The sequence below is a fragment of the Phocoena phocoena genome, chromosome 6, assembly GCF_963924675.1.
Source record: "Phocoena phocoena chromosome 6, mPhoPho1.1, whole genome shotgun sequence".
Classification (NCBI taxonomy): domain Eukaryota; kingdom Metazoa; phylum Chordata; class Mammalia; order Artiodactyla; family Phocoenidae; genus Phocoena; species Phocoena phocoena.
In genome coordinates this window covers 31811847-31827160 of record NC_089224.1, presented here as the reverse complement: position 1 = coordinate 31827160, position 15314 = coordinate 31811847, and the positions used below count along the sequence as shown (strand labels likewise).

The 15314-nt window shown below is 38.7% G+C and overlaps 1 protein-coding gene across 3 annotated transcripts in view; it reads right to left on the bottom strand.

Annotated features, from left to right (window-relative positions):
• Positions 1-2488: 2488 nt before the first annotated feature.
• The window catches only part of AGTPBP1 (ATP/GTP binding carboxypeptidase 1), a 175169-nt gene continuing 162343 nt past the window's right edge, over positions 2489-15314 (bottom strand). For all 3 annotated transcript variants that reach the window (XM_065879503.1, XM_065879501.1, XM_065879502.1), the window contains one exon: positions 2489-3231. In XM_065879503.1, coding sequence (XP_065735575.1) covers positions 3054-3231 — 178 coding nt within the window. In that variant the 3' untranslated portion in view covers positions 2489-3053. The remainder of the gene's footprint in view (positions 3232-15314) is intronic.

The window sequence follows — 15314 nt, the reverse complement described above, 5'->3', positions numbered from 1 at the left end:
CTCTGCCTATTTTCTCGATTCTGCAAATTAGCTTGATGTCACTCAGCCCTGGTGCTGAGAAACTGCGATGCTGAAAGAGCATCAGGTCACACCAGTGACTCTCACAGTGTGGCTCCTGCAGCATCACCACCTGAGAATTTTTAAGAAATGCAAATTTGGGGGCCCCACCCAGAAATCTGTGTTTTGAGAAGCAAGTCCAGGTGATTCTGATGCACACAATATATACTGTATACCAGGGGTCCCCAACCCCCAGGCCGAAGACTGGTACTGGTCCTCGGCCTGTTAGGAACCGGGCCGCACAGCAGGAGGTGAGCGGCGGCCGGCGGGCGGGCCAGCAAAGCTTCACCTGCCACTCCCTGTCGCTCCCTGTCGCTCCCCATCACTCACATTAATGCCTGAACCGTACCCCCACCCCACCCCCACCCCCGGCCCATGGAAAAACTGTCTTCCATGAAACCGATCCCTGGTGTCAAAAAGACTGGGGACCGCTGCTGTATACAGTTTGAGAACCACTGCATTAGATCAAAACTACAGCTAAGAAATTCACAGTTCTGAATTCAACGTAAATTAAATAAATCTAAATTCCGTAAAATTCCGTAATTGACCCAGTTTATCAGCCACATTAATTTTCAGGATTATGGCACTGAAGGCCATAATCTAAATCTAAAAAAGCATAGCCACAAAGGTATAATTTAGAGCCTTTTTAGCTACAAATAGCCTATGAAACTTAGTTTTACCCCTAATTAGGAAAGTTAGGATTTTAAAGTATTTCTTACTTTTCCAAAGTTATTTATTGTTAAAGAAAAAAGTCATTTCCTAACTATAAAGACCTTCTCTTCAATCTTGTGAATAATTATTTAATAAAAGGCATATTCAGGTTTGTAAATATACTAAAAGATATGCCTGATCTATAGAAAATATTATAGCATGTACATGGTACGGGGTTTTTACGCTGCTAACGTAAGAAACACACGTGCTGAGTTATTCTGCACATTCTAGTAGCTGCAGGTGCCTTTCATACAAGACTACCTTGGTTTTTAATGTCTAGTTTTATAAGATCCAAGAGAAGTGCACATACAGACATTGTGGCTCCATAATCCACCCTCTGAAAAAATTATAATTATATATGTAATTAATTTCTATATATAGAAATAATAAAATAACTTTATGAATTATTAGATAAATTATTAAATAAATAATACTTTACCTTGCTAAGGTATCCTCATCTTTCAGGTCACCACACATTAAGAGGGCTGGTTCGGTTTCACAATCTATTTAGTCTTTATTTTCTGACATTAATAAGAATTAGGCTATTTAGAGAAAAGGCCTCGTTATCAAGGCCCCTTGCTATGTTTTTAAACATGGCTCCTCTGACACCAAAAAGAAGCTACACCGTGGATGAAATGCCTCAAATAAAACAATGAAAATCATTGATCCGGAAAATGCAAAACTCTGAAAAATACTCTTTTATAATTTCTTTTCCATAATTACAGGTTTTTCAAAAAAGATTTTAAAAAATTCTCTTCTGGAATAAGTGAAGATAATGTGCTAAAACCAAAGCACCCGAGTCCTGGCAAGAGTCTAGTCATAAGTTATCTTTTTGGATTTGTTTTGTTACAACAGAAACTTAGTTCTTAAAGCACTTATCCAAAGACCCTGGACCTGTTTTACTTTACTTGAGGACAAAGACATTCCTGCAGCAGGACAGCTTAAACTCGGGAAGATGTCACTACAAGAAAAGGCTGAAATTCACTGCCATCTTCTAGGACTCGGTTACCAGTGTCAGCATGCCCTGAATTCACTTTAGCACATCTAACAACAGCACAGCTCAGGAGGTGCTATATAAGCTTCATATACATTTAACACTGGCTCATAGCCTCACTGAATTTGTAAAGCTTTTTAACAAACTGACTGCAGTGATAGACTTTAGGTGCAGCCATGAGACACAATTTTAGAGAAAAGAGCTGTTCAAGTATATTTTTTATGATAGATAGGTATACTTATACTATAAAAAACTTAACAGTAGGGCTTCCTGGTGGTGCAGTGGTTAAGAATCTGCCTGCCTAATGCAGGGGACATGGGTTCGAACCCTGGTACGGGAAGATCCCACATGCCTTGGAGCAACTAAGCCTGCGAGCCACAACTACTGAAGCCCGCGTGCCCTAGAGCCTGAGCACCGCAACTACTGAAGCCCGCATGCCTAAAGCCTGTGCTCTGCAACAAGAGAAGCCACTGCAGTGAGAAGCCCAGGCACCACAATGAAGCGTAGTCCCGGCTCACTGCAACTAGAGAAAGCCCACATGCAGCAACAAAGACCCAATGCAGCCAAAAATAAATTAAACAAAAAAAACTTAACACTAGTAAATTAAGCATTTTTTTTTTTTACAAATTTTTATCAACGTTTTCAGATGTCAGATTATCATAATATTCCCCCAAAGATTCTATAGACCAAATAATCTGAGCTGGTTAAAAAGGATGAAAAAATGAATGCAACATTTAATAGAGCTTTTATTTGTTTAACTTCGTAAAGGTAGAATGTAATGGTTTCAAGGAAAACTCTGGAGTATTTCAGTCACAACTCAACAGTTAACATGATTTTGAAGAACAGTCTTATCTTCAATATCTACCCACCCTTACACAGACACATCTACAGGAATCCATGTACATACATATTAGTTTTCAACAACCCAGGATTCTCAACAACTCTAGAATTTAGATTTTATAGTCTCACACACTTCAAAATTATCCATTTGATGCAGGATATAACCATAAGGAGATAAAAATTCATGCAATGATACTCAGGTTTTGAAAAAGTAAACCCAATATTTGATACTTCAATGCTATGTAAAGTGCATTGAATATCTAAAATAAAACAAGTGCCAATTTCATCATCAATTAATAACATATTTATTGTCTTGAAACCAAACAGGCCCAAGCTGCTTTCTGTCTTTCTGAGTCACCTCTCTATACACTCATTGCTCTCAAACTTCCTGTGTAATGAAAACCAAGATATTTCATTTCTTCTATGCAGTTCACAAGAGATGGCAAAGGGCTCAAGGTAGGTATGTTCTTGATAATTCAGAGTCAGAAAGTACGTCTTCTTGTGCAGAAGGTTCATAGTCTCCTGCATTTTCAGCCAATTCAATATCTAACTCATCATTACTCTCTGCACTGTAATCAACTTCTTCAAGGAATCGAGGTTCATCTTCATCCAAAACATACGTGGTGGGGCTGTAGCCAAAGCACATGGAACACACAAGATTTCGTTAGTTTTCAAGGCTCTAATATAAGATTATTTGGCCATACGGGATTAACTTTGATTTCAATATAATACAAGTAATTTGGGTTAATTTTTAAAATGTTACCCAAATGAACAAATTAAGAAATTTATAATAGCGGAAATCTATTGCATTGATAATAAAGGGTGAAACGCTGATTTCTAATTATCTGACAAGCGTGTCAATATATATGCTACAATTAGATAGCTACAAAAAACAAAGGACTCGCTCCTTAGGTTACTTCTTTGAAGGATTCCATCAATTTGTAGACTCTAAAACTGTATTTTAATCACTATAAATCAAGTAACAGATAATTTCAACAGGCTTTATAAGAAACTGTGGTATCTAATTGGTTCCTCCAGTAATGCCCTGAAACCACTTATTCTAAGTCTGTAAAGTAATTATTTGCCATAAAAACGGCCCATATACCCATCCTCACAGTTTCCACTGGTCAAGAAAAAAAATGAAAAACAAGTGAACACTCCATACCCAGATTAATTACTTTCCCTTGGGACACAGAAGAAGATATTTGCTAAAAGCACTAAGTGCTTCTAAATATTTCATTAGGCAGGTTGTTTGGGATTAAGACAGCCCTTCCACTAGGGTAACATATTCTCTCCTCTTCAAAAAAATCACAGTATTCTGATTTCTCCCCATTTGGGAGATTTTACACACACACACACACACACACACACACACCCATATCAAAGAAACACTACAGAAACATTTCAATGTCCCCATTTTGTGACCAAAACGATCTCAGCTTCATATAGATATATGTTTGTTTATATCCCACCTACTTCCCATTGTTGATACAATTAAAAGCTATAAAATCAGACAATAAAAGGGGAACAATAATCTTGTCAAATGAGCAGAGAAAGAGATGTTATTAGGCACCTAAAATGAAAGAATTCCTGCAACTGAATATTAAATTCAGTTCAGATATCTGGAAGTTTAAACAGGAAAGACAAGTTAATGGATTATATTGTTCTAATTTTTTGAGACAAGAAGGCAAAACTCATCTGGTGAGAGTATCTTTTTTCCTAGAATTGTTTTAATCTTGCTAATTAAGGAAAAGAGAGTAACACATTGCAAAACCACCTTGATCTTGTATAGTATACTTCCTCTTAAACACTGAGAGCTTGCACCATGATACAGTAGTCCTGATAAATCAAGCTGAGTGGTTTGGAAGATTGTGTAAGACTTTACAATACATCTAACATTCACAAGAACAATTTCACCATTATGCAACTAAAATATCATCACTCTGTTACGTTTTTAGAAAAAAAAAGTTGGATTAAGAAATTATTTGCCTTTAAAATGAAAATTATTCTCTTTCTTTTGAAAAACTGTTAATTCATTCCATCTTGACCTTGGTGTTTCATATTCTCAGGGTGTCCCAGGGAAGCTAAATACTAAAAAAATTAATCAATTTGAACAAAGGGAAAGAGTTTAAAGAAAAAGCCTAGTCTTATAAACTGTAAGTCAATAAGGAAACTGAAGGAGAGAAGTTAATTTAGGGACAATAAAGATGCCCAGGATCAAGCCACAGAAGCTTCCAGAAAACAAGGAGACTTGGTGCTGGTAACAGATGCTGGCAAGAACTTTCAGACAGAGAAGCACAACCTGGAAGGCAAGCTCCTGGAAATTTAGAAGAAATCCCACAATAAAGAACGTTCAGGGCTCTGGATACAGAAAATAATTTAAGACTGTAAGTTCTTGATTTTGGCTTATTCATATGCCACCTGTGACATGAACTCCATTCACGTTCTGGCATCACCCATTCTAAGAGCCAGGCGTGGACTAGTTTCATATTCTTAGCCCACTGCTGTAACTCACACTGGCCCTGATATTTGACTCCTGTTTCTGTGGATCCTAACAAAATCATGTTCCTGGCCCAGCTTCATGAAGGACTACACCACAGCTGAAATATTCGGTACATCCTGCAATGGTAACGGGGCCATCGGTGCTAACTTATGGTGGGGAGGGGGGCAGAGGGGACAGGAGAGGTCAGTAGATCTGGGTTTAAGGAGCTAGGGGGATACTAAGATGAGGAAAGAGAAGGAAGAATACAACCCCCATCACTCACTGAAAGCAGCCTTCTTACTGGCACTTTATATGTTCTTCTTTTATTAAAGCCCACCCTACCCTTTCTCTATATTCGCCCTTTGTACCCGGCACATTCTATCTGATGCTTCTCATATGCATCTGAAACCATCTATTGAGGGCCTGTCTTCTCAGTACTAAATCATAGGTGTCTCTGCACCTCCTGCCGGTCGGCTCCCAGACTACCTGATATACTGTAGCCCTGAACAAATATTTGCTGAACTCTATGAGAAGCCACAAGGTTGACAAGATCACCCATTTTCATATCACCCAATCCCAGTGATTTTACCTCAGTGAAAAAACTTAAGGCACAAGATCAATCCTAACAACTCAGCTTTACTTTTATTAATAATTCCAGCATATGTTTTGAGCGCCTTACAATTCAGGAAGTTCCTGCACACACGTGATCTCACAATAACCTTCACTTCAGAGAAAGACTAAGGTAATTTGCCCTAGTGTTATAAAACAATCCCTTTATATCAGCAGAAAGGAATTCAAATATTATTTTAATCATAAAAAAAGAAAGTCTAATTTTTTTATTGGGGTATAGTTGTTTTACAATGTTGTGTTAGTTTCTACTGTACAGCGAAGTGGAGTTCCCTGTGCTATACAGCATGTTCTCATTAGTTATCTATTTTATACATATTAATGTATACGTGTTAATCCCAATCTCCCAATTCATCCCACCTCACCTTTCCCCCCTTGGTGTCTAACCAACATTTAATTATTTCCCATCACTACTACGTTGCTTTTCCCACCACTACTTCCTTGTTCCCCTCATTTTCTTCACATGTGTTTACTCCTTTTGCCCTGTTTTTGTTTCATTCTAATAGCTGTTCCATATATACCTGCCTTAATATCCTTCTATTCTGGATTTTAGAAACATTTCATTCTAAAAGAGAAGATCATTTTAATTCAAAAACAAATCCTCCTCATGCTGCTTCGGGGAAAATATCAAAACTTTCCCCCAAAGGGCATTCTCACAGGACAAATCATTGAAATTCTCTGTTGTACGGCATCGTTATGATGTGGAAAAGGTTTATAATTCTGCTTCATTCAGATTCAGAAAGTTTTCTGGCTATCCTTATGTTAAACTATTAAGCACTGCACAAAATTAAACCAAAAAATTAAGTGCCTCCCCCAAACGTACAGTCATCTGCTGCCATTACAGCTGTTCTGACATCCAAGACACCAGGGTGTAGACCCTCAGCTCTGTTACCTGTACAAGCACGGAGGAAACATGGAGTCGGCAAGTCTGGGTTTGTGCCTCTACTCCTCTGTTAACCAGCTGTGTGATCTTGAACAAGTCACTTACTTTCTCCAAGCACTGGTTTTTCTCAAGGGTATAGCGGCCCCACCACCTCACAAAGTGGTCTGGCTCAAATTAGATAGTAAATGGGAAAGCATTTGAAACTCCTAAGCTCCACAAATATAAAATGTTATTATGACATTAATAAAATCTACCTTGTTAAAGAAAAAAGTAAATCAATCTTTCCCAATTCCTAAAGAGTCCAGGTGATGGGCTGCCCCAAGCCCAGCAGACTAAAAATGCTGCTTTACCTTTGTAACTCCGGATCCTCCCTTAACCCTGCACTCTTTTACAATTCTGAGACCAACCTACCTGTTTTGAGACAGTAAAATTTAAAAATAAATAAATAAAGATACCCTGGGGAAGAATTTCTGAAACTTATTTACAAACAGAAAAATACTCCATTGCCCACATTGTCAGAAATTTGTGACTCGCTGACTGTGTCTTTCTTGTGTTGAAATGTTAAGTCTAAGGTGAAAGAAAATCTCCATCTGCACAAATTTTGGAGAGCATTTTACTTATATCATTTGATTCCTACCCTTTAGCCTCTACTAAATATCACAAAGTTAACAAAATTATCCATAAAAAACACAAATAACTTTTGTCAGTCTTAAGTGCCCACGGCATACATATAAGTACTTGCACACACATTCACATGCAACATACAGGCGCACACACACACAGAGTGTACAGAATGTATAAAAAGAGATTATTTATCTATTTGGGGGAAAAAAGGAAATTAAGTTGCTAATTTACTGATACTTTGTTGAAAAAAAAATGTAACAGTTGCCTTCGGTTAACAGTAAGTCACTAAACTCCAACTTAGTTTGCTATTGATCTAAAAACACGCCTTGTGCATAATGAGAGCGTTAAATGGTTAATTCTCAAATAATACAGGGCAGCTCCAAAAACTGAAACCATTCCCTTTCAGTAATTTTGCTTAGTCATTTGGAAGATGCAAGACATAAGGAAAGTACAGGGGAATTTTGGAGTTAGATGTGGATGCAATTCCTGATTCTGTCAGGAATTACTAGATGGATGACCTTGATAAATTCATCTCCGAGCCTCGATTTACACACACATGTAGAGGGGTTACAATTCCATCTGTCTCTGGTCATTCTCAGTAGAACATTTCTGAGATAACAATCCAACTTAACAGAAATTCGGAATGGGCATGCGTGTTGGGGGTCCCAAGACCACCCCAGGTTTAGTGATTTGCTAGGACGATTTACAGGATTCAGCACGGAGTTGTATTCAAAACTATGACTTATTATAGTGAAAGGATACAAAGAAAAATCAAGAGAAAAGGTGCATGGGGCAAAGTCGAGAGAAAACCAAGGGCAGTGGCTAAGAGGCAGGGTAGTCATCAGAGCTTTCAGCAATTTCAAAAGAATGCAGGCAAAAATTGGAGTTCAGAGCTGCAAAGTTTCCTGAAGGAAGGGAGTTACAGAGATGTGACCCCCAACAGTTCTGACCTAGAGGTATTTGACAAATTCTTAAAATACACAATGCAAGAAGCGGAAAAGCAAAGCAGAAAGCAGCGAAACAAATAAAACAGAAAATAACAGAATTTTTGGCAGTCTTGTGGTGCTAAGGAAAGGAGAAACACTGGGCCTTCGATTGTGACCTCTGGAGGGCTACAACTTAGAAATGGGGGAGGGGTGAACCGAGAATTACACAAGCTTCATAAGTTTTGCAAACCCTTCTCAAGTCAGCTCAGTTCCTCACTCATTTGGGGTGATCTGCCCTATTCTACGGCCTGCCGGAGGAGAGAATGAATCCTCTTTGAATGAATATGTGCTCTTCTTATTCTGATATATTATATCCTTATTTTGAAGTCTCAAATAGACACCTATGTGAGAAGAATAACTTCATGCTTCGAAGAGGCTACCAAGAATTTAACACATAAATATCTATAAATGTATCTGGTCATCAAATGTCTTGTCCAGGCAAGTCTTAGAGACTAACAATGACTAACTTGACACCTACCTGAATCTCAATGATAAGGATGATCATTGCCTCCTCTTATGATAAGCCTCAAAGCTTTCATTATAGTCAAATCTGGACTGTGGTCCTAAGTGCTCACTTAAGTCCCAGTTATTTTTCTAGATGATTTCAATTTCCTCTGTATTTGTGGGTACAACAGCATTTCACTGACTTAGTACAAACGCACAAATGGTTCACTTTTAGTTATAAGCAGCTATGATTTCCAGGGGACTTGGAATTTGTGATATTATCTTCAATTACATGGCATGATTTATCTGCCTAGAAAATATTCCAATAGCAATTGTAGCTATAAGAATTTTCTACGTGGTAGGAATAAATGACTCTCATATGCAAACCAGACTCAAATATGTGCATCACAGTCACTGAAAAGGAAGATCCATTTTTAAGATTAGCTTGATTAAATGGTAAACTGTACATTAAAAATGATGCACGTTAATATTAGTAAGCTTTACTATACTAGATATTGCTGTGAACATTTGGCCACAAATGACCTATACTGACAGAGACTCTCCTTGACCAAACTTGAGGCAGGGTCCTCTGAGTCCTCTTTCTGACTTGGCCCTGACCTGGGTCTCTGTCCTTAGTTCAGTGGCTCTGCCTGCTTACTCCAGGTTTAGCAAGAATCTTGCTGAGTCTGTTAATCCCTTCCTCTCGGTATCTGATCACCCTGGCCTGCTTTCAGCAAAAATTCTGTCATGTCCGTTTAGCCAGAATCTCCCTTACCCCTGTTTCCTCTTAGCAATTTTCCATCCACAAATCCCCACTCTATACCTCAGCTATAAATCTCCACTCTTCCATACTGCATTCAGAGTTGAACTCACCCCACCCCTACTGCAAAACCCCACTGTAGCAAGTCCTCCTGAATTAAGTCTGCCTTGCTGTTCTTTAACAAGTATCACGAATCATTTTTTTTTCTTTAACAATATTAATTTAATTTTCTGGGGAGAAAAAGTTCTTATATACTTACAAGTAAACACTAGCGTCACATAGAGAAAGTGGATCATATGGAGGCTGCTATTTCATTCCAATGTTAATAGTGCACAGCAATCAATATCTTTGCATTACTTCACCAATAACTTCCAGCTAGCCTCTCTCATACTTCTAGGGACAGGGCAGAGCCTTCAGCCAAGAACATTATGAAGTTAACTGGTCCACAGACCTGTACTCATTTCCTGTACCTTAGTAGAAATGTACTCTACATTCATCAAAACACAACAAATTAGATTTTTTTTTTTTTTTTTTTGCGGTACGCGGGCCTCTCTCACTGTTGTGGCCTCTCCCGTGGTGGAGCACAGGCTCCGGACGCACAGGCTCAGTGGCCATGGCTCACGGGCCCAGCCGCTCCGCGGCATGTGGGATCCTCCTGGACCGGGGCACGAACCCGTGTCCCCTGCATCGGCAGGCGGACTCCCAACCACTGTGCCACCAGGGAAGCCCCTAAATTAGATTTTTAAAGAAGCATTCACACAAAATAGAACTAATGTTAAGCATGTTTTAAAGGCTTTCTTCAGCTTAAGACCTATTTATTTTATTAGTTGCATTAGGAAAAATTTCTCATCAACTTTTCTGATGTCTTTGTATATGCACAAAAAGGAATTAAGTAGTGATACATGGATGAATCTCAAAAACAAAGGTAACTGAAAGAAGCCAGACACAGAAGGTCACATATTGTATGATTCCCTTTATTTAAAACATCTAGAATAGGTTAATTCCTAGAGGCAGAAGTCAGATCAGTGGTTCAGGGGCTGAAAATGCTGCTTAATGAGTATGAGGGTCTCCTTCATGGGTGATTAAAAAATGTTTTGGTACTAGACAGAGGTGACTGATGGTTGCAAAATATTGTAAACAAACTAAATACTATTAAATTGTTCACTTTAAAAATGGTACATTTCAAGCTGTGTGAATTTTACCTCAATTAAAAAAAAACAGGTCCAAATACAGTTTGATTATAAGATAATAAGTAGGCTTCATTTAAATACGGCTATTTTTTTCTTACAATAAAACAGTGTATAGAGTTTGGTATTTTTCAACTTCACTTTCCCATAATGTTTCAAACATACTTAAACTTAAAACCATATGCCTATGCCTATTATCCTGAAATTTAGTCACCATCACAATTTCCTAATGAGAAGTATTGTTAAACCCTTTATCAGTTCTCAAATCCTTTAAATGAGGGTCACTGAGAATACTGCTTAGTTCAGGTAACAGGTAAAATAAAGACACTTTTGCTAAGTTCAAAAACACTATATAGCTGTGTATGGTCAGGCCACTCAAGATCGCTGTTCTCTTGCTCCCTGTACATCCCCCACTCAAGGAGTGCCTGCCTCACCCACACCCTACTGGCACGACTGACCTGCCCTCTTAATCACAGAGCCTAGTAAGTAACTTGCCCCATGCCCCATCCTCCCACCCCTACCCCCAGCTTAGTGATCTTCTACTCTTCAGATCAGAATGGCTCCACCTGCTAGTTTATCAAAAGGGCTGTGAGGGACAGGCTCTTCTGCTGGTTTCCCTGGTAACTGGTGAGGCAACCTGATGCCAATTCTCTGTGTAACTGGTAACACCCACCCCCACCACCGGTAGTGAAGACTGTGGCCATGTCCTGCCTGCTGTCTCTTTCCAGGACCTTGCATCAGACATGTAAGAGTCACTATCCAATAAACAAAGGATGTCTCTAGCTGTCTCTGGGCTCGCTCTTCGGTTTTAAGGCTGGGCAATTACAAGGCGTGCAGGCCTGTAGGGTGTAGCCCAACAAGCTTTAGGTTTTTAAATGAGTTCTACCAACATTCCCAGCTTTGACCTAAAAGAAACACACCCCCTAGGAAAGACATAATGCAGACTTCAGTGTTGTATGAAATGGAATTTTTATTACACAACAAATACAATTGGGTAAAGTTAAAATGATTTGTGCGTGGCAATTTCCAACAAATGCCCTAAGAATATAAAACATAATTAATTTTCAACCACAGGCTTCACTGAGAAGCAAGTTCTATAATTTATGGTAAACATAGTGGACCTCAAAAGCCACTAAGATCATGGGGAAAAAAAGTAACTTTTTTCAAAAGAATAAACCCATAAAAAAAGAAAACTGGAGAGGAGATAATAGCAAAGAAGAGATATCAACAAAATGTTGGAGGATGGAGGAAGATGGATGAAATTAGTAGGCTTGAGTTCCAACTTCCTCCAATTTGCTGAGCATCTACAGTAGGGGAAGCCAAGGAAAAAAATGCCGATTTGTATTACAAAGCCCTAAAACAGTTCAGGAATTGAAGATAATGGTTATATGGGGGAACTGAAAACAGAATTGGTTAAAAGGTATTATAAAGAGCAATTAGATCTTTAGATCCCCTTGCTTGGGCCATGCCCTAGTTCAAAGAGATGGAAAGTTGACTTTCTAAAGACTTTTTATCAGACAGGCTACTCACTTAGGGCAAAAGGCAGAAATGGGGTAAAGGTGAGGAGGGTAAGTGAAAGTCTGCTCAAAATAAGTCCTACTAGGCTCCCAGAATGCTGGCTTATGCCCCTGGGCAATATTTCTCAATTTTTAAAAATCATCCTCCCTAGTTTTTTTGGGTTTTTTTCCCCCTAATCCCCCCTTAATTAACTACAATTAAGAATTAAGAAGATAAATTTCACATCAGATTAGACCCAGCTAAAGGAAGCATGGGTGAATTAAAGGTTGGTTAGGAAAAACATCCAGAAAAAAGCAGATGGACAAAAGAATAGAAACTTATTAATGACAGTAAGAGACACAGAGGATATAGTAAAAAGGTCAAACTTAAAAGTAAATGGAGGGCTTCCCTGGTGGCGCAGTGGTTGAGAGTCCGCCTGCTGATGCAGGGGACACGGGTTCGTGCCCCGGTCCGGGAAGATCCCACATGCCGTGGAGTGGCTGCACCCGTGAGCCATGGCCGCTGAGCCTGTGCGTCCAGAGCCTGTGCTCTGCAATGGGAGAGGCCACAACAGTGAGAGGCCCGCGTACCGTAAAAAAAAAAAAAGTAAATGGAGGGGCTTCCCTGGTGGCACAGTGGTTAAGAATCCACCTGCCAATGCAGGGGACATGGGTTCGAGCCCTGGTCCAAGAAGATCCTACATGCCATGGAGTAACTAAGCCCACGCGCCACAACTACTGAGCCTGCAAGCCTAGAGCCCATGCTCTGCAACAAGAGAAGCCACCGCAATGAGAAGCCCGCACAGCGCAATGAAGAGTAGCTCCCGCTCACCGCAACTAGAGAAGAGCCCACGCACAACCCAGCGCAGCCAAAAATAAAATAAATTAATTTAAAAAAAAAGTAAATGGAGTCCCAGAAAGAGGGAGATAATGGAGCAGAATCAATGTTTGAAGAGAAAATGGCTAAGAATTTTCCCAAATTGATAGAAGACATCAAGCCACAAATTTAAGAAACCTTGTGAATCCCAAGCAAAATAAATAAAATCACATCTAAGTTAAACCCCTAAATAACTAAAGACTAAGAGAAATTCATAAAAGCAACTTAACCTTAAAAGATAGATCATGTTCAAAGGGGCAACAATCAGACTAATGGCTGACTTGACAACTCAGTGGTGGAAGATTGAAGACAACAGAATGATCACTCAACATGCTGAAAAACATTTCTCTATCCAAAAAAACACCCCTCAAAAAGGAAGGTGAAGACTTAAGGGTATTCTTTGAGTAGAAGAAAAATGACCCCAGACAAAAACTGATACGAAGAAAGAAATGAGAAAAGGGGTGGGTAGTGGTGAGGCAGTAAATGTGTGGTGAGCTCCAATGACTGCATAAAACAGTAATAACGGCTACAACGTGTACAGTGCTCATAGTATACTCTATCTGACAACAGCAGTACATATATTGAGAGGGGGTTAAATGGAGTTAACATATGAAGGATCCTATATTGTCCCAAGAGATAAAAATTCACATTTATATTGAGTTTGAATATAAATATGAATATATTTTATATAATATAAATGTAAAAAGTTTAGTTTAAATGAATCAAAAAGAAATCTTTTCAAAAACACAGGGCAGGGCTTCCCTGGTGGCGCAGTGGTTGAGAGTCCACCTGCCGATGCAGGGGACACGGGTTCGTGCCCCGGTCCGGGAAGATCCCACATGCCCCAGAGCAGCTGGGCCCGTGAGCCATGGCCAATGAGCCTGCACATCCGGAGCCTGTGCTCCACAGCGGGAGAGGCCACAACAGTGAGAGGCCCGCGTACTGCCCAAAAAAAAAAAAAAAAAAAACCCAAAAACACAGGGCAAGTGGAACAAACAAAGCAAATAATAAGCAGGTAGATTTAAATCTAAATATGTCAATAATTACAGTAAATGTAAATGACTAATGTTCCAATTAAAAAGTAACTGTCAGACTAAAATTTTACAAAAACAACTATATTCTGCTTACAATATATTTACATATAAAGAGACAGAAGGTTAAAAATAAACACTAAATGAAAAGAAAGCTAGTTATAGCTTATATACATGTAATACCAACAGGGTTAAAGAATCTGTCTGCTTTTTAATATAAAGTCTTATTCAGAAGTTTTAAGCATTCCAAGTAAAATAATTTTACAGATCAGTGTTTTTAAGCTTTGTTCAACTAATTGATTTTTAGATTCCAATTATTGTTTCTAAAACTAAAGTATCTTCTATTAAATGAAGCAATGGTATATATACTAAATGGAACAACTGGGAAATTATTTTTCATAATTATCAAAGATTCACTTTGAATAAGTCTCTTACCTTTTTCTTAAGTTTATTTAAACAAACTCAAATGCTATGTGCCAAATACCTTCGGGTTTATGGTGTTGTGAAGACTAATTATTTGTCATTTATAAATGAGTCACTGATTACCTTGACAAAGGCATTTAATGTTTACTATTCTTGCCACTGCAATTATTCCAAGCTTACTTGATATAAATTGCCTATAGAAAATAAATTAGTTCACAACAAATAGATATTCTACCTTGAGAAACAGTTAAACCTGAGGAAGACAAAATTAAATTGAGGGCTACTATGTGGAATAAAACCATCCACATTGTACATAGAAACAAAAGCATAAATTTGACAGGGGAAGATGGGTTCAAAAGATTTTTAAGGGTCAACTCACTTAAAAAAAATGGGAAGAACTTATATTCATTCAGATGATACCTCAGGTTCACATTAAGACCAGGAAACAGAAAGTTACCAAGGACAAAGAAAGGATACAAAAGAAGAGTACAGACAATAAAGAGAAAAGGACAGGAAGGTAATCTTAGTAAAAGTAAGTGGTTTCCTAGTTCCATCTCTAACACCATAATTTGCCTTTTTCACTCCAGTATGGAAATGTGGCTTCACCTGCTACTGATTCCATATTCAATCATCAAGACCTCTCCACTGCCGCCTGATACTGTCTCCTCAAACAATCATTGCCAGTTACCTCCTTATTTGAGCTCTCATCGTCCTCTCAAATGTGAATGATTCCAAACAGTTTCCTCAAGGGTTTTCTTGCCTCTACCTTCCCAGCTTCAATCAAATCTTTACACTATTTTCAGGCAAAAACTACCAATTAGCATACTCCACCCAGTGGCTTCAAAACTGCCTACTGCCTAAAGGATAAAGTCTAACATCCTTACACTGATAT